This window comes from Eublepharis macularius, chromosome 15 (assembly GCF_028583425.1).
Source record: "Eublepharis macularius isolate TG4126 chromosome 15, MPM_Emac_v1.0, whole genome shotgun sequence".
Classification (NCBI taxonomy): domain Eukaryota; kingdom Metazoa; phylum Chordata; class Lepidosauria; order Squamata; family Eublepharidae; genus Eublepharis; species Eublepharis macularius.
Genome location: NC_072804.1, coordinates 47,195,929 through 47,220,425, shown reverse-complemented (window position 1 = coordinate 47,220,425; position 24,497 = coordinate 47,195,929). Strand labels below are relative to the sequence as shown.

The 24,497-nt window shown below is 41.5% G+C and overlaps 1 protein-coding gene across 10 annotated transcripts in view; it reads left to right on the top strand.

Annotated features, from left to right (window-relative positions):
- Positions 1-21,324, top strand: part of LOC129343486 (elastin-like) — a 33,550-nt gene extending 12,226 nt beyond the window's left edge. For 2 of the 10 annotated variants that reach the window (XM_054999710.1, XM_054999704.1), the window contains 22 exons: positions 809-853; positions 1,991-2,035; positions 2,857-2,901; positions 5,172-5,216; positions 5,558-5,602; positions 5,953-5,997; positions 6,350-6,394; positions 6,748-6,792; positions 7,123-7,167; positions 7,517-7,561; positions 7,905-7,949; positions 8,937-8,981; positions 9,323-9,367; positions 9,940-9,984; positions 10,270-10,314; positions 11,534-11,581; positions 14,764-14,817; positions 15,223-15,276; positions 15,380-15,418; positions 17,246-17,287; positions 18,493-18,552; positions 21,132-21,324. In XM_054999710.1, the coding sequence (XP_054855685.1) occupies positions 809-853; positions 1,991-2,035; positions 2,857-2,901; positions 5,172-5,216; positions 5,558-5,602; positions 5,953-5,997; positions 6,350-6,394; positions 6,748-6,792; positions 7,123-7,167; positions 7,517-7,561; positions 7,905-7,949; positions 8,937-8,981; positions 9,323-9,367; positions 9,940-9,984; positions 10,270-10,314; positions 11,534-11,581; positions 14,764-14,817; positions 15,223-15,276; positions 15,380-15,418; positions 17,246-17,287; positions 18,493-18,552; positions 21,132-21,140 (981 nt within the window). In that variant the 3' untranslated portion in view covers positions 21,141-21,324. The remainder of the gene's footprint in view (positions 1-808; positions 854-1,990; positions 2,036-2,856; positions 2,902-5,171; positions 5,217-5,557; positions 5,603-5,952; positions 5,998-6,349; positions 6,395-6,747; positions 6,793-7,122; positions 7,168-7,516; positions 7,562-7,904; positions 7,950-8,936; positions 8,982-9,322; positions 9,368-9,939; positions 9,985-10,269; positions 10,315-11,533; positions 11,582-14,763; positions 14,818-15,222; positions 15,277-15,379; positions 15,419-17,245; positions 17,288-18,492; positions 18,553-21,131) is intronic. The other 8 variants (XM_054999708.1, XM_054999707.1, XM_054999706.1 and 5 more) reach the window with 8 other exon arrangements.
- The last annotated feature ends 3,173 nt before the right edge of the window (positions 21,325-24,497 follow it).

Sequence of the window (24,497 nt, the reverse complement as noted above, 5' to 3'; positions counted from 1 at the left end):
CAAGGCTTGGTGAAAGTTTTGTAAGACTCTGAAATGTTGTATCATGAACCAATCATAGAAATCAACATGGGTACACAGCAGCACAGAGGTTGTTCAAAATTACTCTTTCCTTTTTTATAGGTTCTGAATGCCCCAGTAGTAGCAGCGGATTCTATTTCTAATGATTTCTTTAATTATTTTTAAACAACAGTTAAAATATGGGAAATGAGATAGAATTTATCTTTTACCGGGAAGAAAAGAGGTGCTTACTGGAAGATTCAAATTATATTTAGTTTGTGTTTGATGAAACGATACTACATGTGTTCGTGGAGATTTTGCACAGGAAAGAATAAAAGCTAATTAGGCCTGTGTTTCATTATCCTGTTGCATAGTGACTCAGGCTTAGTGAAAGTTGAGTGAGGCTCTGACACACATTTTTTCAGGAACCAGTTAGAAATCCCCATGGGTACTCAGCACAAAGAATGTTCAAAATTACTCTTTCCTTTTTTAAAGGTTAATTTTCCTAACGCTGGTCTTCCACAGAGGATATTATGAATTATGCTGTCTTTAACTGTTTTAATACACCTGTTAAAATGCCATAAATGCAGCAGAGTTTCTGTTCAATGGGACAAGAATAAGATGCTTTCTGAAAGATTCAAAATACAATGAAAGGATGTTTGATGGACTGATCCAACATGCAGTCATTGAGATTTGGCATAGTAAAGGATAAAAGCGCATTATTCTTGCATTTCATTTTCCTGTTGCACGGTGACTGAGGCTTGGTGGAAGTTTAGCAAGACTCAAAAAATGACTGTTTCCTTTACTTTAGGTTAATGTTCCAAACCTTGGTCTTCCGAACGTGCCATTAGCTGCGGTGCGTACTGTGAAATATGTTTTCTTTAATTGCTTTAATAATTTCTTAAAATGTTGTAAACACAGTAGAGAGAATATTTGTTACATGGGACATGAACAAACTGCTTTCTGAAAGATTCAAAATACAAGGACAGCATATTCAATGAAACAATCCCACTTGTCCTCGTGGATATTTGTCACAGGAAAGTATAAAAGCTCATTATTGCCAGTAGTCGGAATAATGAGACAGACACAAGGCTTGGAACTAAAGAGCCACTTTATTAAACATGACATCAATCTTTAATACGGCAAGGGCCAACTAGCGGTACAGGTCAAGCCACGGGGTCACCCCTGGACCTCTGCCTTAAGCTGTTTGAGCGAGCCCCGCAGCCCCAGTTGCGAGCCATCCTATGGATGGCTAAGACCCAGCCAGCCGGCAAAATGGATCCCCCCAGTTCAAGCTCCTAAGCCTTAGCTGTACAGCAGTGAGGGAAGGGCTTGCACATGGGGTTCCCCAAGGCAGTCTGCCCACGCAGCATGGCAGCCATCGAAGCAGTACCATCCACTCCTGGCAGACCCCTCTTCCCCATCAGTGGAGAAGCGCCGAGGGTACTCACCGGCCCGCTCCATATTCTCAAACTGTATCCTGCCAGTGACCATCCTAAGGTGGCTCCACCTTGCCAATTACCTCAAACCTCCACAAGCAGTACAAGGTAGGCAAAAAACCACCTCTTCCCAATGCCAATTAGGGAAAAGGGGGAAAAAATTCCTACCTGGCTTTGTCAACAGCAGCCAGCTAATCCTGCACTACTACAGGATGAGGAGGGTGGGCCAAGCACGCAGAGCATCTGCCAGCCGGCTGGGTGGAGTTGCCTCATAAGGCTCCTGTCTCCGACCCCCCAGCTTGAGATCCAGATACCCTGGAAATGCTCTGTCTCCTCCTCCTTCTAGGGAGGCAAAGAGCGGCCACCGGCCTTATCAGTGGAAGCTGCTGGCCAGGAGGGTCGTATTCTTGTGTTTCATGTTCCTGTTGCATGGTGGCCAAGGCTTGGTGGGTGTTTCAGAAAACACTGATGCCTTGTTTCACAAACCAGTCATAGAAATCCAAATGGGTGCTCAGCACAGAGTATATTCAAAATTACTCTTTCCTGTTTCATAGATTAATGTTCCTAATGTTGGTCTTCCAAATGTGCCAGTAGCTGCGGTGAGTATTGATTGTTTGATTTCTTTCTTTATTTTAGTACAGCAGTTAAAATGCAGGAAATGCGGTCAAAAGAAATTCTGTTTTATGAAACGAGAAAGACATGCTTGCAGTAGGACTGAAAGTACACGGCGTTTGGGTTTGATGAAACAATCCTACATATCCTCACTGAGATTTGGGAGAAAAATGTATAAATGCTAATTATGACTGTTTCATTACATTCAGACTGTGTTTGATAAACCATCCTATATGTGCTCGTGGCTGCTTAGCACAGAAAAGGATTAAAGCTGACTATGCCTGTGTTTCATTTTCCTCGTGCCTGGTGACTGAGGCTTAGTGAATAATTTGCAATACTCTGACACCTTGCTTTATGAACCAGTCAAAGAAATCCACATAGGTACTCAGCACAGAGAAAGTTCAAAGTGACTGTTTCCTTTAGGTTAATGTTCCTAACGTTGGTCTTCCGAATGTGCCAGTTGCTGAGGTGAATCCTGTGAATTATGTTTTCTTCAATTTTTGTAATAATCTGTAAACACAGTAGAGAGAATTTTTGTTACATTGGACACGAACAAGCTGCTTTCTGAAAGATTCAAAATACAAGGACAGCATGTTCGACGAAACGATCCTACTGGTCTTCATGGAGATTTGTAACAGGAAAGTATAAAAGCTCATTATTCTTGTGGTTCCTATTCCTTTTGCATGGTGACCAAGGTTCAGTGGAAATTTCAGAAGACTCTGATCCCTTTTTTCAGAAACCAGTCATAGAAATCCCTATGGGTACTCACCTCGGATAGTATTCAAAATTACTCTTTCCTGTTTCATAGGTTAATGTCCCTAATGTTGGTCTTCCCAATGTGCCGGTAGCTGCAGTGAGTACTGATTGTTTGATTTCTTTCTTTATTTTAGTACAGCAGTTAAAATGCAGGAAATGCGGTAGAAAGAAATTATGTTATATGAGACAAAAAAGTTATGCTTGCAGAAGGACAGAAAGCTTATGGATTTGGGGTTTGATGAAATGATCCTACATGTCCTCACTGAGATTTGGAACAAGAAAATGTATAAAAGCTAATTATCCACAATAACCACAAGGGGGACGGTCTCTAAACCTGAGTCACCGAACCGGAAACAAAAACGAGACCGTATAGTACAAAAATTACTTATATTGCACATTAGAGTCCCATTCAGAGGCATAAAGTCCTCAAAAACTGTAGCAATTCATGTTGTAAATGATGTTTAAAGCCAGGGAAAACCTCTGGAAGGAACAGAGGCTCCCAGCGGGAGAATGGCAACGGGTTCGCCGACATATTTGGTACCCCGTTTCTCTTAGTCTCGCTTTTTCAGTAGCCTAAGCTAATTATGACTGTGTTTCATTATCCTGTTGCATTGAGACCAAAGCTTAGTGAAAGTTTAGCAAGACTAGTGTTAAATATTGAGCCTGGCGCTCATAATGATTGCAGCCCAGAGTGGTTTCAGCTCAAACAACATAATTTATTGGAAGCCAGAACAGACAGACAACAGCAGACAGCCTGAGAAGCTCAATGTGAGCCAATATATAAACATAAACCCTGTCTTAATATAATAACCAGTAACCAATAGAAACACGCACTCTATAATCCTATCATTTGCTTGAACTATATACAATGTATTAGATTGGCAGGCCAGTGATTGGTCTTTATTAGAGAGGACCAATTGGCTGTTGCCTACAGAATGTTACCAAGGAGAGTAAGAACATTAAGAACCTTGTCTCAACCTGAAGCTCAAGCCCTATTTGAACCAAATACATAACAACTCTGTCACCTTTTCTCACAAACCAGTCATAGAAATCCCCATGGGTTCTCAGGACCAAGAACATTCCAAATTACTGTTTCAGTTCAGTTCTGTTTTCTTTATTGATATTGATGCAACATGTAAAATGAGGAAAACATGGTCAAGAGAATTTGTTTCAAGGGAGAAAAAAGAGATATTAACAAGAAGATCCAACATACATACCAGCTGTTTCCACATGCTGTTAAAGCGACGGACGGGCTGCTTACTGAATGCTGGCAATTTTTTTCACAGATTCCAGATGCCTCCGACTTCAAAGCGGAAGCAGGCAGTTTGGCTTCCGTGTGATCAGCATCCTTTACCCGGCACAGGAATGAGTGGGAAATCCCATTCTCACAAAAGATGCTGAACAAACGAAAGCAAAACTGCCTGCTTCCTTTTTGAAATCGGAGGCATCTGGAATCTGTGAAAAAAACCGCCAGCATTCAGTAAGTAGCCCATCGCTTTAACAGCATGTGGAAACGGCCTTAGATTGTGATGTATTGTCGAAGGCTTTCACGGCCGGAGAACGATGGTTGTTGGGGGTTTTCCGGGCTGTATTGCCGTGGTCTTGGCATTGTAGTTCCTGACGTTTCACCAGCAGCTGTGGCTGGCATCTTCAGAGGTGTAGCACCAAAAGACAGAGATCTCTCAGTGTCACAGTGTGGAAAAGATGTAGGTCATTTGTATCTACTCAGGAGGGGTGGGGTTGAGCTGAGTCATTCTGTAAAAGTTTCCCAGGGTGTGGAATGCTAATGGCGGGAGGCTTCACTGTATCCTGAGGAGGTTCTTTTGCATATGGATTGGTGCTTGATGTGCTAATCTCTGCAGGGCTATTGTCGGGTGTGGAGTGTTTTGTTGGCCTGGTGTTTTTCAGAACTGGAGCCCATGCTCTGTTCATTCTTAAGGTTTCTTCTTTCCTGTTGAAGTTTTGCTTATGCTTGTGAATTTCAATTCACAATTCAATTTCAATTCACAATTCTCCTGAGTAGATACAAATGACCTACATCTTTTCCACACTGCGACACTGAGAGATCTCTGTCTTTTGGTGCTACACCTCTGAAGATGCCAGCCACAGCTGCTGGTGAAACGTCAGGAACTACAATGCCAAGACCACGGCAATACAGCCTGGAAAACCCCCAACAACCATGGCCTTAGATTGTGTTTGATAAACCATCCCATATGTGCTCATGGCTTTTTAGCACTGTTGCATTGAGACCAAAGCTCAGTGAAAGTTTAGTGAGACTCTGTCACCTTTTCTCACAAACCAGTCTTAGAAACCCCCATGGGTACTCAGGACAGAGAATGTTCCAAATTACTGTTTCCTTTTTTATAGGCTAATGTTCCTAATGTTGGTCTCCCAAGTGTGCCTGTAGCTGCGGTAGGTTCAGTTTGTTATGTTTTCTTTCTTGACCTTAATGCAACATTTAAAATGAGGAAAACATATTCGAGAGAATTTCTGTTTCATGGTAGAAAAGATGTTAACTGGAGGATTCAAAATACATTCAGACTAATGTTTGATAAGCCATCCTATATGTGTTCATAGCTGCTTAGCTCAGAAAAGGATAAAAGCTGACTATGCCTGCATTTCATTTTCCTCTTGCATAGTGATTGAGGCTTGGTGAAACTTTTGCAATACTCTGACACCTTGCTTTACGAACCAGTCAAAGAAATCCACATTGGTACAGGGAATGTTCAAAAGGACTGTTTCCTTTTCTTTAGGTTAATGTTCCTAACGTTGGTCTTCCAAATCTGCCGGTAGCTGCAGTGAGTACTGTGAATTATGTTTTCATTAATTGTTATAATAATCTGTAAAAATGTTGTAAACGCCATAGAGAGAATTTTGTTACATGGGACATGAACAAGCTGCTTTCTGAAAGATTCAAAATACAAGGACAGCATGTTCAATGAAATGATCCTATTGGTCCTCGTGCAGAGTTGTCGCATGAAAGTATAAAAGCTCATTATTCCTGTGGTTCCTATTCCTTTTGCATGGTGACCAAGGTTCGGTGGAAGTTTCTGAAAACTCTGGCACCTTTTTTCAGAAACCAGTCATAGAAATCCGAATGGGTGCTCAGCTCAGAGAATCTTCAAAATTACTCTTTCCTTTTTCATAGGTTAATGTCCCTAATGTTGGTCTTCCCAATGTGCCGGTAGCTGCAGTGAGTACTGATTGTTTGATTTCTTTCTTTATTTTAGTACAGCAGTTAAAATGCTGGAAATGTAGTAGAAAGAAATTCTGTTTTATGAGATGAGAAAGACATGCTTGCAGTAGGACTTAAAGTACACAGAGTCTGGGTTTGATGAAATGATCCTACATATCCTCACTGAGATTTGGGACAAAAAATGTATAAATGCTAATTATGACTGTGTTTCATTATCCTGTTGCATTGAGACCAAAGCTCAGTGAAAGTTTAGCGAGACTCCGTCACCTTTTCTCACAAACCAATCATAGAAATCCCTATGGATGCTCAGCTCAGATAGTATTCAAAATTACTCTTTTGTTTTTTATAGGTTAATGTTCCTAATGTTGGTCTTCCCAATGTGCCGGTAGCTGCAGTGAGTACTGATTGTTTGATTTCTTTCTTTATTTTAGTACAGCAGTTAAAATGCAGGAAATGTAGTAGAAAGAAATTCTGTTTTATGAGATGAGAAAGACATGCTTGCAGGAGGACAGAAAGCTCACGGATTTGGGGTTTGATGAAATGATCCTACATATCCTCACTGAGATTTGGGACAAAAAAATATATAAAAGCTAATTATGACTGCATTTCATTATCCTGTTGCATTGAGACCAAAGCTCAGTGAAAGTTTAGCAAGACTCTGTCACCTTTTCTCACAAATCAGTCATAGAAACCCCCATGGGTACTCAGGACAGAGAATGTTCCAAATTACTGTTTCCTTTTTTATAGGCTAATGTTCCTAATGTTGGTCTCCCAAATGTGCCTGTAGCTGCGGTAGGTTCGGTTTGTTATGTTTTCTTTCTTGACCTTAATGCAACATTTAAAAGGAGGAAAACATATTTGAGAGAATTTCTGTTTCACAGTAGAAAAGATATTAATTGGAGGATTCAAAATACATTCAGACTGTGTTTGATAAACCATCCTATATGTGCTCAGCTCAGAAAAGGATAAAAGCTGACTATATCTGAGTTTCATTTTCCTCTTGCATAGTGATTGAGGCTTGGTGAAACTTTTGCAATACTCTGACACCTTGCTTTACGAACCAGTCAAAGAAATCCAAATCGGTAAAGGGAATGTTCAAAAGGACTGTTTCCTTTTCTTTAGATTAATGTTCCTAACGTTGGTCTTCCAAATCTGCCGGTAGCCGTGGTGAGTAATGATTGATATCTTTTTTTTATTTTAATACAGAGGTTAAAATGCAGGAAACATGGCTGAAAGAAATTTTATTTTATGGGACAAGAAAGATATGCTTGCAGTTGGAGTGAAAGTACACCGAGTCTGGGTTTGATGAAATGATCCTACATATCCTCACTGAGATTTGGGACAAAAAATGTATAAATGCTAATTATGACTGTGTTTCATTATCCTGTTGCATTGAGACCAAAGCTCAGTGAAAGTTTAGCAAGACTCCGTCACCTTTTCTCACAAACCAGTCATAGAAACCCCCATGGGTACTCAAGACAAAGAACGTTCCAAATTACTGTTTCCTTTTTTATAGGCTAATGTTCCTAATGTTGGTCTCCCAAATGTTCCGGTAGCTGCGGTAGGTTCGGTTTGTTATGTTTTCTTTCTTGACATTAATGCTACATTTAAAATGAGGAAAACATAGTCGAGAGAATTTCTGTTTCATGGTAGAAAATGATGTTAACTGGAGGATTCAAAATACATTCAGACTGTGTTTGATAAACCACCCTATATGTGCTCATGGCTGCTTAGCACAGAAAAGGATAAAAGCTGACTATATCTGAGTTTCATTTTCCTCTTGCATAGTGATTGAGGCTTGGTGAAACTTTTGCAATACTCTGACACCTTGCTTTATGAACCAGTCAAAGAAATCCACATAGGTACTCAGCACAGAGAAAGTTCAAAGTGACTGTTTCCTTTAGGTTAATGTTCCTAACGTTGGTCTTCCAAATGTGCCAGTTGCTGAGGTGAGTCCTGTGGTTTTTTTCCCCTTCAATTGCTATAATAATCAGTAAAAATGTCATAAACAGTGGAGAGAATTTTTTTACACGAGTCAAGAACAAGATGCTTTCTGAAACATTCAAAATATAAGGACAGCATGTTCTATGAAAGAATCCTACTTGTCCTCATGTAGATTTGTCACAGGGAAGTATAAAAGCTCGTTATTCTTGTGTTTCATATTCCTATTGCATGGTGACAGAGTTGGTGGAAGTTTTAGAAGACTCTGACACCTTGTTCAAGAGACCCGTCATAGAAATTCCTACAAGTGCTCAGCTCAGAGAGTCTTCAAAATTACTCTTTCCTTTTTCATACGTTAATGTCCCTAATGTTGGTCTTCCCAATGTACCGGTAGCTGCAGTGAGTACTGATTGTTTGATTTCTTTCTTTATTTTAATACAACAGTTAAAATGCAGGAGATGTGGTGGAAATTCTATTTTAAGAGATGGGAAAGATTCGCTTGCAAAAGGACTGAAATTACATGGGCCGATTCCAAACGACTAACCTGAAGGCGCTGCATGCCGCCATGTTCCGGATCGTGATGGGAAAAACGCAAAATATCACTTTTTCTCGCGCGAGTTTGTTGCGATGTCGTGCCAAACTCGTGTGAGAAAACACGATATTTCGCATTTTCCCTGTAACGATCTGGAACATGGCGGCATGCAGCGCCTTCCAGGTTAGTCGTCTGGAATCGGCCATGGTGTGCATGTTTGATGAAACAATCCTCGCTGAGATGTAGCGTTTATACATTTTTTTTGTCCCAAATCTATTACCTGAGATTTAGGAGAAAAAAAATGTATAAATGTTCATTATTACTGCATTTCATTATCCTGTTTCATTGAGACTTAGTGTAAGTTTAGCAAGACTCTGTCACCTTTTTTCATATACCAGTCATAGAAATCCCCTTGAGTATTCAGTATAGAAAATGTCCAGAATTACTCTTTCTGTTTTTATAGGCTAATGTCCCTAATGTTGGTCTTCCAAATGTGCCACTAGCTGCAGTGAGTACTGTTTGATTGATTTCTTTATTTATCTTAATATAGCAGTTAATATGCAGGAAACAAATGTCTGTTTTGCAAGACATGAAAGTCATGTTTGCAGAAGGATTGAAAGTATCTGAAGTGTGTGTTTGATGAAATGATCCTACATGTCCTCATGGAGATTTGGCACAGGAAATTGTAAAAGCTTGTTATTCTTGCATTTCATTTTCCTGTTGCTTGGCAAACAAAGCTTCATGGAAGTTTAGGGAGAACCTGACACCATTTTTCACAAACCAGTCATAGAAATCCAAATTGGTGCTCAGCATAGAGTATATTCAAAATTATGCTTTCCTTTTTTATAGGTTAATGTTCCGAACGGTGGTCTTCCGAATGTGCCAGTAGCAGAAGTAAGTTCCTTTTGTAATGGTTTCTTTAATTATTTTAATACAGAACTTAAAATGTGGGAAACACAGTTGAAAATGCAGAGGAGTTAGCCGTGTTAGTCTGTAGTAGCAAAATCAAAAAGAGTCCAGTAGCACCTTTAAGACTAACCAACTTTATTGTAGCATAAGCTTTCGAGAATCACAGCTCTCTTCATCAGATGCATGGAGGGCAAGAAGAAACTGGTCAGATATATAGGTGGAGAGGGGAGGGTGGAGTAGATGCAAACAGTAGCTTCTGATATAGAGTTCAGTCGAAAAATTTCAGTTTAGCAGGAGAAAAAAGAGATGCTTCCTCGAGAATTCAAAATTCATTTTAACCTTTTATGATGAAACGGTCCCACATGTGCTCTTGGGGACTTGGCCCAGGAAAGGTTAAATGGGAAGTGTTTCTGCATTTCATTTTTCTGTTGCATGGTGACCAACATTTGGTGAAAGTTTCGAAAGTATGACACCTCATTCCACCAACCAGTCATAGAAATCTCAATGGATATTCAGCACACAAAATGATAAAAATTACTCTTTGGGGTTTTTGATAGGTTAATGTTCCTACCGTTGGTCTTCCAGATGCACCAGTAGCTGCGGTGAGTTCCATTTATTATGATGTCTTTATTTATTTTAATACAGCAGTTAAAATGTAGTAAATGCAGTATAGAGAATGTCTGTTCTACAGAACAAGAAAGAGATGCTTGCTGAAGGACTGAAAGTTACATGGAGTGCGTGCTTGATGAAATGATCATATGTTTTCTCACAGAGATTTGGGACTAAAAACATAAATTCTAATTATGACTGTTTCATTTTCCTGTTGCGTGGAGACTAAGGGTTGGTAAAATAGAGAATGTTCCAAATTACTCTTTCCTTTTTTATAGGTTAATGTTCCTAATGTTGGTCTTCAGAATGCACCAGCAGCTGTGGTGGGTTCCATTTGTTACGATTTCTTTATTTATTTTAATACAGCAGTTAAAATGCAGAAAACACCATATAGAGATTTCCGTTTTATGAGAGAAGAAAGTGGTGCTTAAGATTCAAAATATATAAAGACTGTGTTTGATGAAATGATCCTACATGTCCTCTTGAATTTTTGGCACAGGAAAGGATAAAATCTAATTATGCCTGCGTGTCATTTTCCTGTTGCATGGTGACTCAGGATTGGAGAAAATGTTGCAAGACTCTGACACCTGGTTTCACGAGGTGAAATTGACAGAGCCTTTGGGGAGGCAAAGAGGAAATTAACAAATCCTTTGAGGAGTGATCTTTGCCAGCTCTATAGAGAGGTGAAATTGACAGAGGCTTTGGTTCTGTCTTTTAAAACTATGTTTCCTGGCTAGCATTGTGTCTCCCTACACTTGAACATTCTCGTGTAAGATGTTTTGTGTAGAGAGACTCTGAGAAGGTAAAGAGGAATTGAAATTGAAACTGAAATTGCTTATCAATAGACATGCATAGGCCTGCTACCATAGTTCATTTTCTTTTTTAAAGAAAAAACTTGTAAATAGTCCTGGCTTGGAAGGGGGTAGTTAAGTCAATATTTATGGAGCCAAGATTGGTGAGATCAAGGATGAGTGATGAGTTGAGAGGCTAGAAGTTACACCAGTTTTACTTTCAGCATTACCAGATAGAGAAAATGAGCAAAATGCTGGAGGGTTGCTGCTAAGTGTTCTATGCTCGCTCGTCTACCTATCCCACCTTGCCAGACTGGTACTTTTGATAAACTGTCAGATGGAACAGCATTGCTTACTGAAAATTTGCAGAAATTTGGGGCAGATCCTGGGGAGGGCAGAAAAGAGGGAGTTCAGCCGAGACATGCTGCCATACAGTACCCTCCTAGGCTGTTATTTCCTCCAAGAGAATGGATCTCTGTAGTTTGGGGATCAGTTATAATTCTGGGACAACTGCAGCCCCTCCTGGAAGTTACAACCGTAGGAACAGAGCAGTGATTGTTGTCATGTAGAGACTTATAAGGAACATAACAAACATAGGGCAAGGAAATCTTCAAACTTTATCTTTTATGGGATAACAGAAGGATCTACAGTGAGAGATTTAGAGTAGATGGTTTGTTCAGTAACAGTCTTGCATGCAACTACAGAATCTTTGCATAGTGAATGCTGAAAACGATTCATGCCTGTATTTTAGGCACATGATGCAAATGTCCTGGACCTTCTCCATAAAAAAGCACCACAGGTGAGTATGGCTGAGACATGATTTCTTTTGTTATGTTAACAGTTCATTTAAATCTCTTCTTGCTATTTCCAAGTTCCCAATATCCGACAGCAGAAGATAGTTTCACATGAAACAAAGAGTTAAGCTACGTGCAGGGCCGGTGTGTCTATGGAGGCAAGTCCGGCAACCGCCGTGGGTGTAGAGGCACCGGAGGGGGTGCCAGGGGCAGGGGCATGCACCGTGGAGCAACTGAGCGGGAGGGCTGGGCGGACACAGGCATGCCAAGAATTCCCTTCGATCTCCTGCCTGTTGCCTCACAAACTGGAAAGGAGTGGAGGAGGAAAAAGGATAAGTTTATTTGGGGGGATTGGGGGGAGGATGGATGGAATAATGACAGAAGAAAGCAAAGGGGAAGGGGAAGGAGAAAGCAGGAAGGACCTAGAGAAACAGCTGCACCTCAGGGTGTGCGCTTTGAATGAGCTGCTGAAGACGCAAATCCTTCTTCCAGGCACGAGCCTACTGCATGTGAAGGCGTCCACAGACTGTTCCAGGGTGGGCTGCTGCTGCTCTCTCCCAGGGTGCCCTCACGTTGGGGGTGGAGAGGGGGAGCTCGGACAACTCTGGCTTACAAAACTTTAAAAAAATACAATTCCTGTAATTCCTGCCACACTGCCTCATTATATTCCTTTGCTCCCCTGACAGGGCCTAAGCTCTGCAAAGGGAGAGGTATGGAGGCTAGTTCATCGTTGCCCCTCTGACTCCTTGTGCCTGGAAGCCAGAGGAATGCCTTATCATTTAATAAACCCTGGCAAAGATGCCAGACACCCCTTCCTGGATTTGAAGTTTGAGATGCTCACAAGTAACTAACCACACTCTTTAATTAATTAATTAATTCTTTATCGAATATTTAACTGATAGTTCATTAAAATCAATCCAGTACAGGTTTCAGCAGTTCTGAAACATAAGAAAGTAATAAAGCTACCTTAGCTAGATGTTACCTGGAGCTCAGCTGGAACTTCAGCTCCCGCATGCAGATGTTTGAGTAGCAGCTGAACACTAGCATGTGAATTGGGAAGCACATAAACCTACCAAGAGGCACTAGCACACATGGGCGGCACTGAAGCACCAACATACACATAAAGTCCTAAAGAACATACACCGAAGGCACCAAAGCACACAGAAGCTAGGACTTTAGACCAGTTGACCAATAGGAAAGGCAGCTTTCGGTAACTTTCCAGAACTATCTCCTTAGTGTTTATTATTCCGCATTCAGTTTGTGTCACTTTCTCAGCTGAATAGCCTTGAGTTGATAATTAGAATGGCTGATTCTGCACACTTTGGATAATGCACTTCCAATCCTCTTTATAGATCATTTGGAACGGATTTTTTTCATGTGCGGAGCAAAAAATCCACCTCAAACAATTGATAAAGTGCATTGAAAGTGCATTATCCAACATGTGTGGAATTGCTCAACATCTCTATCCAGCTGCACTGAGCTTGTAAGACTGAGTTGGTAATAGTCCTATGAACCCATGATATAACAGGGCTTGGTTGTATCATAATTCCCAATGCCAATTGAATCAGTGGCGACAGGTACATATCTGTGACCATTAGCTCATGTAGCTTGACCCAGAGAAAGCAAAAATTAAGAGCTCCTTCTGGTCCCAACACCATTCCCCCCAAAAATACACAGGGGTGGGCTACTACACTTTCGACTCAAATAGTTTATTCATTAAAACTGGCTAATCTTGTTCACCATTTTGGGAGAAGTACTAATCTGTCTAGAAAAGCAGTATATAAGCATAGTTGTTGTTACTGTTATTATTAATCTACATTGTAAATATTACTTGATTTTAAGGGCTAGTTGCAGTAGGCATCCATTCATGGCTATAAATATCTCAGCAATCACTTTGGTTTCATTTGTCTTCATTTTTCATTTCATTTGTCTTCACCTGCACACACCTGTGCGGAGAGATAGCAAGCTTCATTGGCCTCACCAATTATGCCGTAAGGACTACTAATGCTTCTCAGCACCAAGCATTTTCACTCTCAGCCCAATCTGTTTTAAGGATGAATTAATAATAATAACATTCAATTTATGAACCGCCCTTCAGGACAATTTAATGCCTACTTGGAGTGGTTTACAAAGTATGTTATTATCATCATCACAACAATCACCCTATGAGGTGGGTGGGGCTGAGAGAGCTCTGAGAGAGCTGTGACTGACCCAAGGTCACCCAGCTGGCTTCAAGTGGAGGAGCGGGGAATCAAACCTGGCTCTCCAGATTAGAGTCCTGCTGCTCTTAACCACTACACAAAACAAGCTTCTTATTGTATAAGGAGGGCAAGAAACCCAATAAATACCATTGATCACATAGGCCAGGCAATTAAATACTCAGGCTTGTGCTAAATAAGATCCCATTCCATATTTAAATTGTAGGTGGAGGCAGAAAAAAGCGTTGACAATTATAGTGACCATTAATAAGTTTATAGTGTAAGTTATGACTAAAAGTTTCATCCTGACGTAGCATCACATGGCAAACAAGGCAGGGGGTCATAAAGGAAGCTCTGTCTTATATAGAAGGATGCATGCTGACAGACAGATTATAAGAGGCATGCTTGTTTGATTAAATGATCTGCATGGATACTGTTTGTTTGTTTGTTTGTTTGTTTGTTTGTTTGTTTGTTTGTTTGTTTGTTTGTTTGTTTGTTTGTTTGTTTGTTTGTTTGTTTGTTTGTTTGTTTGTTTGTTTGTTTGTTTGTTTGTTTGTTTCAAATTTCTATTCTGCCCTCCCCGCAAGCGGGCTCAGGGCAGATAACAACATATTAAAATACAAAAGACAACAAAATCAACATATTAAAATACAGTAAAAATCCATACACATTTAAAACAGGATGGTGGACAGCCTTCATAGGGAGGGTTAAAAATTTATACCCCCCCCCTTTTTTTTTCAGGCCAGCGAAGGCCCAGCCTCAGCCACATATGCCTGGCGGACCAACTCTGTTTTGCAGGCCTGGCGGAAGGATAGTAGGTCCTGCCAGGCCCTGGTTTCAGCAGACAGAATGTTCCACTAGATGGGAGCCAGGACCGAAAAGGCCCTGGCTGTAGTCAAGGCTAGGCAGGCCTCCTTGGGGCCAGGGACCATAACTAATGCATATCTTTGCATAACTAATGCTGAAAACTAGTCATGCTTGTATTTTAGATATCTGTTGCAAATGTTCGCCTTCGGAATAATCCCAGGGAATTAGCACCACAGGTGAGTATTACCAGATCATTATTTCTTTAATTGTTTTAGAGGTAGTTAAATGTTCTGTTCCTGGGGCCTTAGAATTCTCTAAAATAAATCAGTCGTTTCTATCAACATATCAAATTGAGAAATTTCCATTTCATTACCCTATTTCAAAGGAAGTATCTCTAGTATCATAGAGAAGATCATTCCACTTGCACGAGAGAAAGGATACATGAACAATTGCTTCTATTAAACATAGCCAATTTGAGCCAGGGCAAAAAGTGTCATTCTCAGCTCTAAAGACCAAGCATGAGTCAAGAAATTGCGCAACTATAACATGAGAATGATGTGTGGGGGAAAGTTAAGAATAGAAGGAACTTTCTGGGAATTTGGCAGACTGAATGGTGAAAATTCCTCACATCTCTATTTTAGATTGCTGTGGCAAATATTGATCTAGTGAAAACTCCCAGTGGGGAAGCACCAGAAGTGAGTATTGGTTACTATGCTATAGTTTTATATTTCAGTTAACGTATCTGATATGGATAGTTTGCAGAACAGCTGTTGAAAACTGCTTATGCCTCTCTTTTAGCTTCCAAGTGCAAATGTTCTGAACAAAGATATACTAAAGGTAGGTATTGCTGAGTTTCAGCAAATATTCTGCAGTTGGAAGAAAGTGCTGTCAACCCATAGCCAATTGTGTAGGTTTTTCATGGCAAGAGATGAACAAAGATGGTTGGCCAAAGATGGTTGGCCATTGCCTGCCTCTGTGTAGAGCCTCAAAGCTCCATAAAATACACCAGCCTATATAATGAATGAGTCAATAGGCAAATGAAACAAAAGGCCAATTCCTGTTGCCTAACATAATAACAAGAACAGCATCCCTCGTGCTCCAGAGAAAGCAAAAAACACAGGGCTTTTTTTCTGGGGAAAGAGATGGTGGAACTCAGTGGTGGAACTCAGGACTGCACGATGATGTCATTTTGGGTCAGCTGGAACAAGGGGCGAGTTTTTTCAAGTTTAAATTGCCCTTGGTGAAAATGGTCACATGGCCAGTGGCCCCACCCCTTAATCTCCAGACAGAGGGGAGTTTAGATTGCCCTCTGCGCTGCTGTGCGGAGGGCAATCTAAACTCCTCTCTGTCTGGAGATCAGGGGGCAGGGCCACTGGCCATGTGACCATTTTCAAGAGGTGCTGGAACTCTGTTCCACCACGTTCCTGCTGGAAAAAAGCCCTGAAAAAACAAGAGCTGCTGCTGTTAAACATGGACATTGTGAGGTAGGACCCAAAGTTTGGATCTCAGAGCCAAGCTACAAGTGACGCCTTACACAGGTTGGACACTTGTCAGCTTCCCTCAAGTTTTGATGGGAAATGTAAGCATCCTGGTATTACAGCTTGGCTCTCCATTACAGCTGCAAGACCAGGATGCCTACATTTCCCATCAAAACTTGAGGGAAGCTGACAAGTGTCCAACCTATGTAAGGCGTCACTTGTAGCTTGGCTCTCAGACAACTTTTTGAAGGATACATAGGGAAGAGAATTCCTCTTACGTGGGACAAGAGAACATGCACAGCACATCGACAGTATGCTTTTCTGAAAAGTGCCCATATTCATATGGGTACTTTTCAGAGGGAATGGTGCTAATTACTGGTGCATGTTCGGAGGCTTGTCCCAGCAGACCTGCGTATTGCTAAATTGTTATTTCTTTAGTTGTTTTATTGTATCAGTCAAAACATCACTTCCTAGAGACAAACCTGTTCTGGATGATTCTGGTTAGGCCTAATTCAGATATTGGCACACACTTATGAAGCTATAAGTACCTACTTAGCTTTCCTATATCAAATCATTTAACTCTTGGCAAGAATGTGTGTGTGTTATGTGCTGTCAAGTCGCCTCCAACCTATGACTACCCTCTGAATTAAAGACCTCCAAAACGTCCTATCATTAACAGCCTTGCTCAGATCCTGCAAACTGGATGATGTGGCTTCTTTTATTGAGTCACACAATCTCATTTTACATCTTCCTTTATTCCTACAGCATTCTACTTTCCCCGACATTATTGACTTTTCCAAAGAATTTTGTTTACTAATGATGTATCCAAAATATGATAGCCACAGTTTTGTTATTTTAGCTTCTAGGGAGGATTCAGACTTGATGTGATCTAGAACTCATTTATTTCTCTTTTTGAGCATCCAGTCATTATGATCAAAGTGTTGCTTAACAAACGTAAACATTTCCCAGTTCCAACCTCGCACTAAAATAGACCAGGAAGTGTGTTCCTCATGCCTCAGAGAAGGCAAAATGGAGGGCTACTGTTCATCCTGTTATGTGGGAGAAGAGAGGGATGACTGCTGAAGGATTTAAAATCATGGAGTGTTTGTTTGACAAAATGATGCCACATTTCCACACAGGCATTTTGCAGAGTAAAGGCTGAAAACTAATTTTGCCTCTTTTTTAGCTTCCCATTGATCTTCCAAATGTTCAGAAGATAATACCAAAGGTGGGTATGTTTGTTATGGTTTCATTAATTATTTGAATATACCAGTCAATGCCTGCCCTCCTAGAGCTTTAGAACTCCATAAAATATACAAATTGTTATGATCAAAGTGTTGAGTAACATTTTTTTTTAAAAAATCCCCGTTTTAGTCTCCCACTGTTATACATCAGGAAGTATGTTCCTCGTGCATCAGAGAAAACAATAATGAAGGGCTACTGCTCCTAACTATACTCACTTTGACTCAGATCCAAAAGTTTCTTTGCTAGATACCTTCTCGTGGGATACAGGGGACAGGACATTCCTATTTGGGATAAAAGAGGGGTGCTTGGCATACTCAAGGATTCAAAATACACGTAGAGCTTGTTTGACAAAATGATCCCACATAGCCGCATGGGTATTTTGCAGAATAAAGGTTGAAGATTGACTATACCTCAATTCTATCTCCTGCGCCAAATGTTTAGCACCTTTCCACTAAATTAGAATTGAATATAAGAATCATTTAAATATTTTAATACATCAGTACAATCTTTCTGTATTGGTACTAAAGAACCGTGCTGGCCCCGGAAACTTATTTAAAGGAATCCATAGTTGGGCCTTAGCAGAGTAATATCAATTGCAAAGAAAACATGACGGGTGGTTGGAGCTTGTGTGCTGGCTGGTGTAAGTGTGTGAGAGAAAACAACAAATGTAGACTTGCTTTTGTTTATAAAGGAAATAAGGGTTCTTGATTATAGGAACTCCATACTCTGATAGGAAAAGAGGAGAGATAGATCCCTATCTATCAATCTAGTCTAAGTATGGGCATGGATGGCAGGACAAGTTCAGCATCCATGGTACAAGATGAAGAGAAGAGGGAGAAGTGTGACAAAGAGAGGAAGGATGTCAAGAGGAGGAAGTCCTGAGATTAGCAATCTACACATCAAAAGTTAGTTCAGAGCAGGAAACAATAAACAGATGCCCTGACCTCTCTATCTTTCTAACTCTCTGGCTTGTCCCCCTCTGAAACCTGAGGAAAGGGACAGCATCAAGTCTTCCTCTTCTAACATTCCCTCTCGCTCTTGTTTGTATCATTCTATGAGATTCATCTTGTCTCGTAGAGTCTGAAAGTGAACTCTTGGGAAAGACAGGACTCAAAGGATATTTGACTAAAAGACCCTACATTTCCTCATGAGAGGGAATATTGAAAATGACTGATGTCTGTATTTTAGGTTCCTGTTCCAATCAGCCCTCTTTCAAATGCTGAGAATGCGCTACCAGTACCAGCAGAGGTAATAAGCTATGATTTCCTTAATTAATTGAATATACAAGTCAAAACCTGTAGTCCATACAACATACCAATCATTATAAGCAAGATGTTGATTATGGGTTGCTGTTCCTAATTGCAGTGACTTTGGGTATGATTACAAGCAGAGCTTTTTATCTGGGGAAAGAGGTGGTGGAACTCGGTGGAACTCAGGACTGTGCAATAACATCACTTTGGGTCAGCTGGAACAAGGGGAGAGTTTTTTAAAGTTTAAATCACCCTTCGTGAAAATTGTCACATGGCCAGTGGCCCCGTCCCCTTGATCTCCAGACAGAGGGGAGTTTAGATTGCCCTCCGTGCTGCTGCAGCGGCGTGGAGGGCAATCTAAACTCCCCTCTGTCTGGAGATCAAGGGGTGGGCCACCGGCCATGTGACCATTTTCAAGAGGTGCCGGAACTCAGTTCCACCGTGTTCCTGCTGAAAAAGAGCCCTGCTTACAAGTGTACTAAACACAAGTTTGATTGGGGGAAACTCCAACTCAACTCACATGTAACATCTGGCCTAAAGCTTACATTTAAAGGAGGGGGCACAAACTGGCTCCCATGCATGTACAGAGGCAGAAGGAGTGTCTCCATTCCCTTCTTTCTACTCCACACAGCAAAGAAGGGTCATGGGGGAGGCATATTTGTCTTTCTGTTGGTTCCATGTGTCTGCCCAAGAGCTGTCTGTATCATTTTAATCACACCTACGGCAGCTATTTCTGTTTGGCTTTGCTCCTTCAATTCCTAATCAACAGATTACAGCCCCAAATCTTCACCCTGACCTGAAAAATACATTAGTCTCACATGTTCACATAATCTCCTCATTTCAAGGAGAAACAAGTTGCATATCTTTAGCTTTTCTCTTCTCTGGAGGGATGCACTGCGAAAACAGAGTGGAAATGCCTCACCCCCTTGGGCATGATTACTTTTGTCATTCAGATTTACTGGTCTCAGTAAATTTATTCGTCTCGGTGGTGGTGGAGAGTGCCCTCAAGTCATAGCTGACTTATGGTGACCCCCCCCCGGTGCGGTTTTCAAGGCAAGAGACTAACAGAGGCGGTTTGCCATTGCCTGCCTCTGCAGCCCTGGTCTTCTTTGGAGGTCTCCCAACCAATTACTAAACAAGGTTGACCCTGCCTAGCTTCTGAGATCTGATGAGATCAGGGCTATCCAGGCCAGGGTATCAGTTTCAGCAGCAATTAATTATTTAATTATGTATTACATTTTTCTCCTGCCTTTACGCCAAGAATCCCAGGGTGGTATGCATGGTTCTCCATTACCCCATTTTATCTTCCCAGATACCCTGTGTGGGTGGTTAGTCTAAGAAGGAGTGACTGGCCCTAGGACAGCCAGAGAATTCCATAACAGAGTGCAGATTTATACCCAAGACTTTCCGTTCCTAGTTCGACACTCTAACCACTACACCACACTAGCTTGCAGTGGAAAAAAGGAACCAGTGGAGATGAATAAGGCTCATCTGCTTGACAGTATTCTCTTGTCTGTGCCCACCTTCTTTCCACTTCATCAAATAATCTCTCCATTGTCATTCTTCCTTTGCATGGTATTTTGTATATTAAAAAAGAGAATATTGATGATTTCATTCTTTTTTTCACATGGTTGAATGGACACTGGATGGAAGAAAACTCTATTTCATGACACAGCTGTGGATGGGATAGAGAATAGAGATGGGCACAAACTGGAAAAAAACCAAACCATGCAGTTCGTGGTTCATCAAATTTCACGAACCACGAACTTTCATAAACCTGCCCCTGGTTCACAAACCGGTTCATTTGGTTCGTGAAAACATCACATCCAGGTCAGAAAATCATCAATTCCAGGCCAGCAGAAGGTCACTTCCGGGCCAGCAGAAAGTCTGCAGGAAGTCCATCCCCTGTTGCCTAGGAAACTGATTGATTGGCACCATGCTGTCTGCAGTCACAAACCAAAAAATGAACCAAACAAACCAGCCTAAAAGTTTGTGGCGGTTTGTCAGAAATGGGATCTGATGAACCGCGGTTTGCGAGCCACGAACTGGCCTGGTTCATGCTTAATTTTGGTTCGTATTTCGGTCCATGCCCATCTCTAATAAAGAATTCATAAAACAGAAAACTGATCAGTAGAATATTTTCACAGGGCATAATCCCCTTAGAAGAATGGGAACTGCTCGAGCAATCATTTTTGCTTTTCCTCCATTAACTTATTTTTGCTTGGCAGCATCTAGCTCCTCTTTCCTCCTAATTCTTTATCCTGGTGTGATACGTTTATCCCATTATAAAATTGCATATCAGTTCCCATCTTTCTTAATTTTTAGTATATGGTCTAAACAGTGGGACACAATCCAGCAAAGGTGAAGCATGTCCAAATGAAGTGTTTCCTAGGTCCATTCATTTCAATGGGAGAATGGAGCATGAGCTTTGATTTCAATAGAATTGATGTATGCTCAGCTTGAACAAGTCCCTGCCCCAAATTTGTAGTAAACAAAGGAATCTGTCTCTACTGATAAATGTTTTCAGCCCTAATTATTTGCAAGTGTTTAGATTAATAGCTGTGATTTGTTGTTTAGGTCAATTAAAGTCCACAACTTACCGAAGACTACAATGACCTACTGATCTTTTGCTTTCTGCCCTGCCACCTCAAGCCAATCAAATGAAAACAAAGAATCACCGATCTTACTAACACGATGTGGATAACTTCTGTAATACTTACTGATTGGTCACATTTATAACAAAGGACAATGAGGACTATCCCTTTTCTGATTTAGAGAATAGCAACAGTTTTGCAAAAATAAAAAAGCAATTGGACTGAAATGGTTTGTTTGATTTTATTAATGGTCTAAGAAGGAAATCATCATCATTATCGTTATCAAGCACAATCCATACAGCCATTGGTCAGAGATGTTCTAACTTTGAATTTCCTGCATCGAGCAGGCTATATAACTAGATCGCCTACAAGGCCCTTTCCAATTCTGTGATTCTAACATCCTGTAACACAAGGGGAGGGGGCAAAAATTTTCATTTAGGGAGTAGCCTGCACATCTGTTCATAAAAATGAATCAAGAAACATGTTCCTGCAGTTAATTCCGCACACGTTGGATAATGCACTTTCAATGCACTTTATCAATCGTTTGAGGTGGATTTTTTGTTCCGCACATGAAAAAATCCATTCGAAATGATCTATAAAAAGGATTGGAAGTGCATTATCCAATGTGTGTGGAATCAGCACACATTTTTTAAATTTCCATGAAGCTTTTCAAAGTCCAATAGGTGGCACAATATTCTGTTAAAGAAATCGAAGTAGAATCAAACCATCACCACCCCCAAAGCCCTGTTTCGTTTTACTTGCTTTAAAACAGTTAAAATGTGTTTATTGAAAAATGATTATGACTTGAGCCATTTTCCTTGACTACCAAGTTATTGCAACAGTTACTGTTAATTTTGCAGTCACGTAGTTGTTGAGCATCTCCAGCTGTCCAAGCATCTGCAGAGTTGCTTTCCGTATGGCTGGACTACTTGAGCTTCCGAATCTGTTCTCATGCTTTTGACACTTCAGAATTTCTGGAAAATAAAAAGGCATTTTCCTAGAGGAATAACCTTATATAAGATTATTTATGTATTTATTTACTTCATTAATACCCTGCCTTGGGTTCCAAAACAGCATGCAACCTTCTTCCCTCTTCCATATTCTCCTTACAGAAGCCCTGTGAGATCGAATTTGGGCTTAGAATTTATAACTGGTCCAAAGTCACCCAGTAAGCTTCATGGCAGAGTGGGGTGCAGAAAGGGGAGGTAGACTTGGTCTCTGAGGGAACTGAGGCCAGGTCTACTGCCTAACAATGGGACAGGAGGGAGATCTGGCCTCCTTTTGCTCAGCGGGAAGGGATGGAAGGAGAGGCAGACAGCCTTGCGCTGCATCCAGCATCTACTTGAGTCAGGCAGCTGGCAGGTGGGGAGAGCACTGCCAGGGGGGATTCAGGCAGCCTTGTTCTGTGTTCGGCATCCACAGGAGTTGGGACAGCTGGCAGGTGGGGATAGCGCTGCCAGGGGGGGAGGGAAGGCAGGTGGCCTGGTGCGCTCTTGCACCGGCCTCCTCGGCAAGCCCTGTTGCAAGGGCTCACCTCTCATTCCTGCTAGGGGCGCACTACTGCGCCTGCGCACTGGAATCAAGGTGAGTCATCTCGAACACACTTACTCTTTTACACACATATATAGAGAGAGGTTATTATTATTACTACTGCTACTTCAGTTAATGATATGTCTGGAAGTTACAAATAGCACAATTAACAACTGACAAACTCTTTGGCTGTGTGTGTCTAACTGTGCAAAAAGCGAATTCCATTCTCATACTACCTTCTGATGATTCCCCACTTCCCCAGCAACTGCTATTACCTCCTCATCCCTTGCTTGCCACATTTTTTAAGTAAGCAAAATATGAACATCTTAATTAGTGACTTGTAGATGTGGGATGTCTCCTTGTGCCTTTTATAGGTGCCTGGTTTTATGTTATATTGGTGGCAAAGAGAGGAGGACAGTCCGTATCTGGAACGCTCTGCACATGTGCATTCTCTATTGACTCTGGGGAACTGGAGGGGTTACTTTGGATATATTGCTGATATTGTTTCCTAGCTTTACACAAGGTTTTTATTGGTTCTTTTTCTTCATCTAAGGGATGGAGTTTTTCATGACGATTCTCATCTTGTAGTAAGCTGCCATGAGCTATTGGAAGGGCAGACTATACAATTTCAAATATTCATTCATTCAGTCATTCATTCATTCATCCATAGTCAACCTTTCTCACTAAGATCCAAAGCAGATTATGCAGTACAATATAATCAACATCTAGAAGGAACAGTAATGAACAGTGAAAGAGATACAATGGGGTATGGTAGCAGAAAAATTGAAAACAAGCATAAATCTTTCTAAACCAAGCATAACTAATTTACATGTCATGTTTAGTGATGTGGAAACTCCCTAACAGCCAGGGCTGGTGGCACCATTGAGGTGGTGAGGCAGACAATGTGGGTGCCGTGGGGCTGGAGGGGGCACCGGAGGGGGTGCCGGGGGCGGAGGCGCGTGCTGCGGAGTTGGGGTGGCTGGCCCGCAGCTACTGCAGCTGGCCAGCTCCACGCTGCCGCCGCCACACACACCCCTCCAGCCGGGCACAGCAGCTGCGGGCCAGGCACGGCAGGCAGCTGGGGCAGCATGCGGAGCATGGGCATCCTCAGTGCACCACCCCAGCCACTCACTGGCCAATGGGCCTGGCTTTGCTGCCGGAAGTTTTCATCACGTGGTGACATCATCCCACAGGCTGGGGGCGCCAGAAACCCTGGCGCTGGCTGTGCTAATCGGCCTGTGTCTACATCAGCAGACAGTATCCAATCGTCCCTATCAATGCATCTTTCTGAGCCACTTCTTACGACACAGCCCTATCATCTGGGTAGAAAGCCCTCCTGAATAATTCAGTCTTGCATAGTTTGCAGAAAGCCAAGAGAGTGGGAACTTTCTTGGCCTCCTCAGGCAAATAATTCCACTACAGAGAAAGCACGTGTGCAAAGCTGTTCGATTTTACCCAGCTGTAGGGTGGTATCTGCAGAAGGCCCTGTCCAGGTGGCTGGAGCTGCCGTGGTGGAACATAAATACTCCCATTCACAATGTAAGTCATTTAAATGAGGCACCTTGACTGCACAGGTACAAACTTCAAGTTATCACAGTGCAAGGAAATTAAATTACTGTAATGGCTCAGGTATGACCCAGAGATTGCATGACTTCCTTGGTAACTGATAAGCTTCTGTCCACTAACAGGACAAGCACAAAAGCTACCACAAACTGTAGCATGTATGAAATCAGCGTCGTTTGTTTGCTGACCTGCCCATCGTCCCATAGCATAAAAAGAATAAACCTTCTGCAAGAAAGCATGTAGACTTGATTGCCGA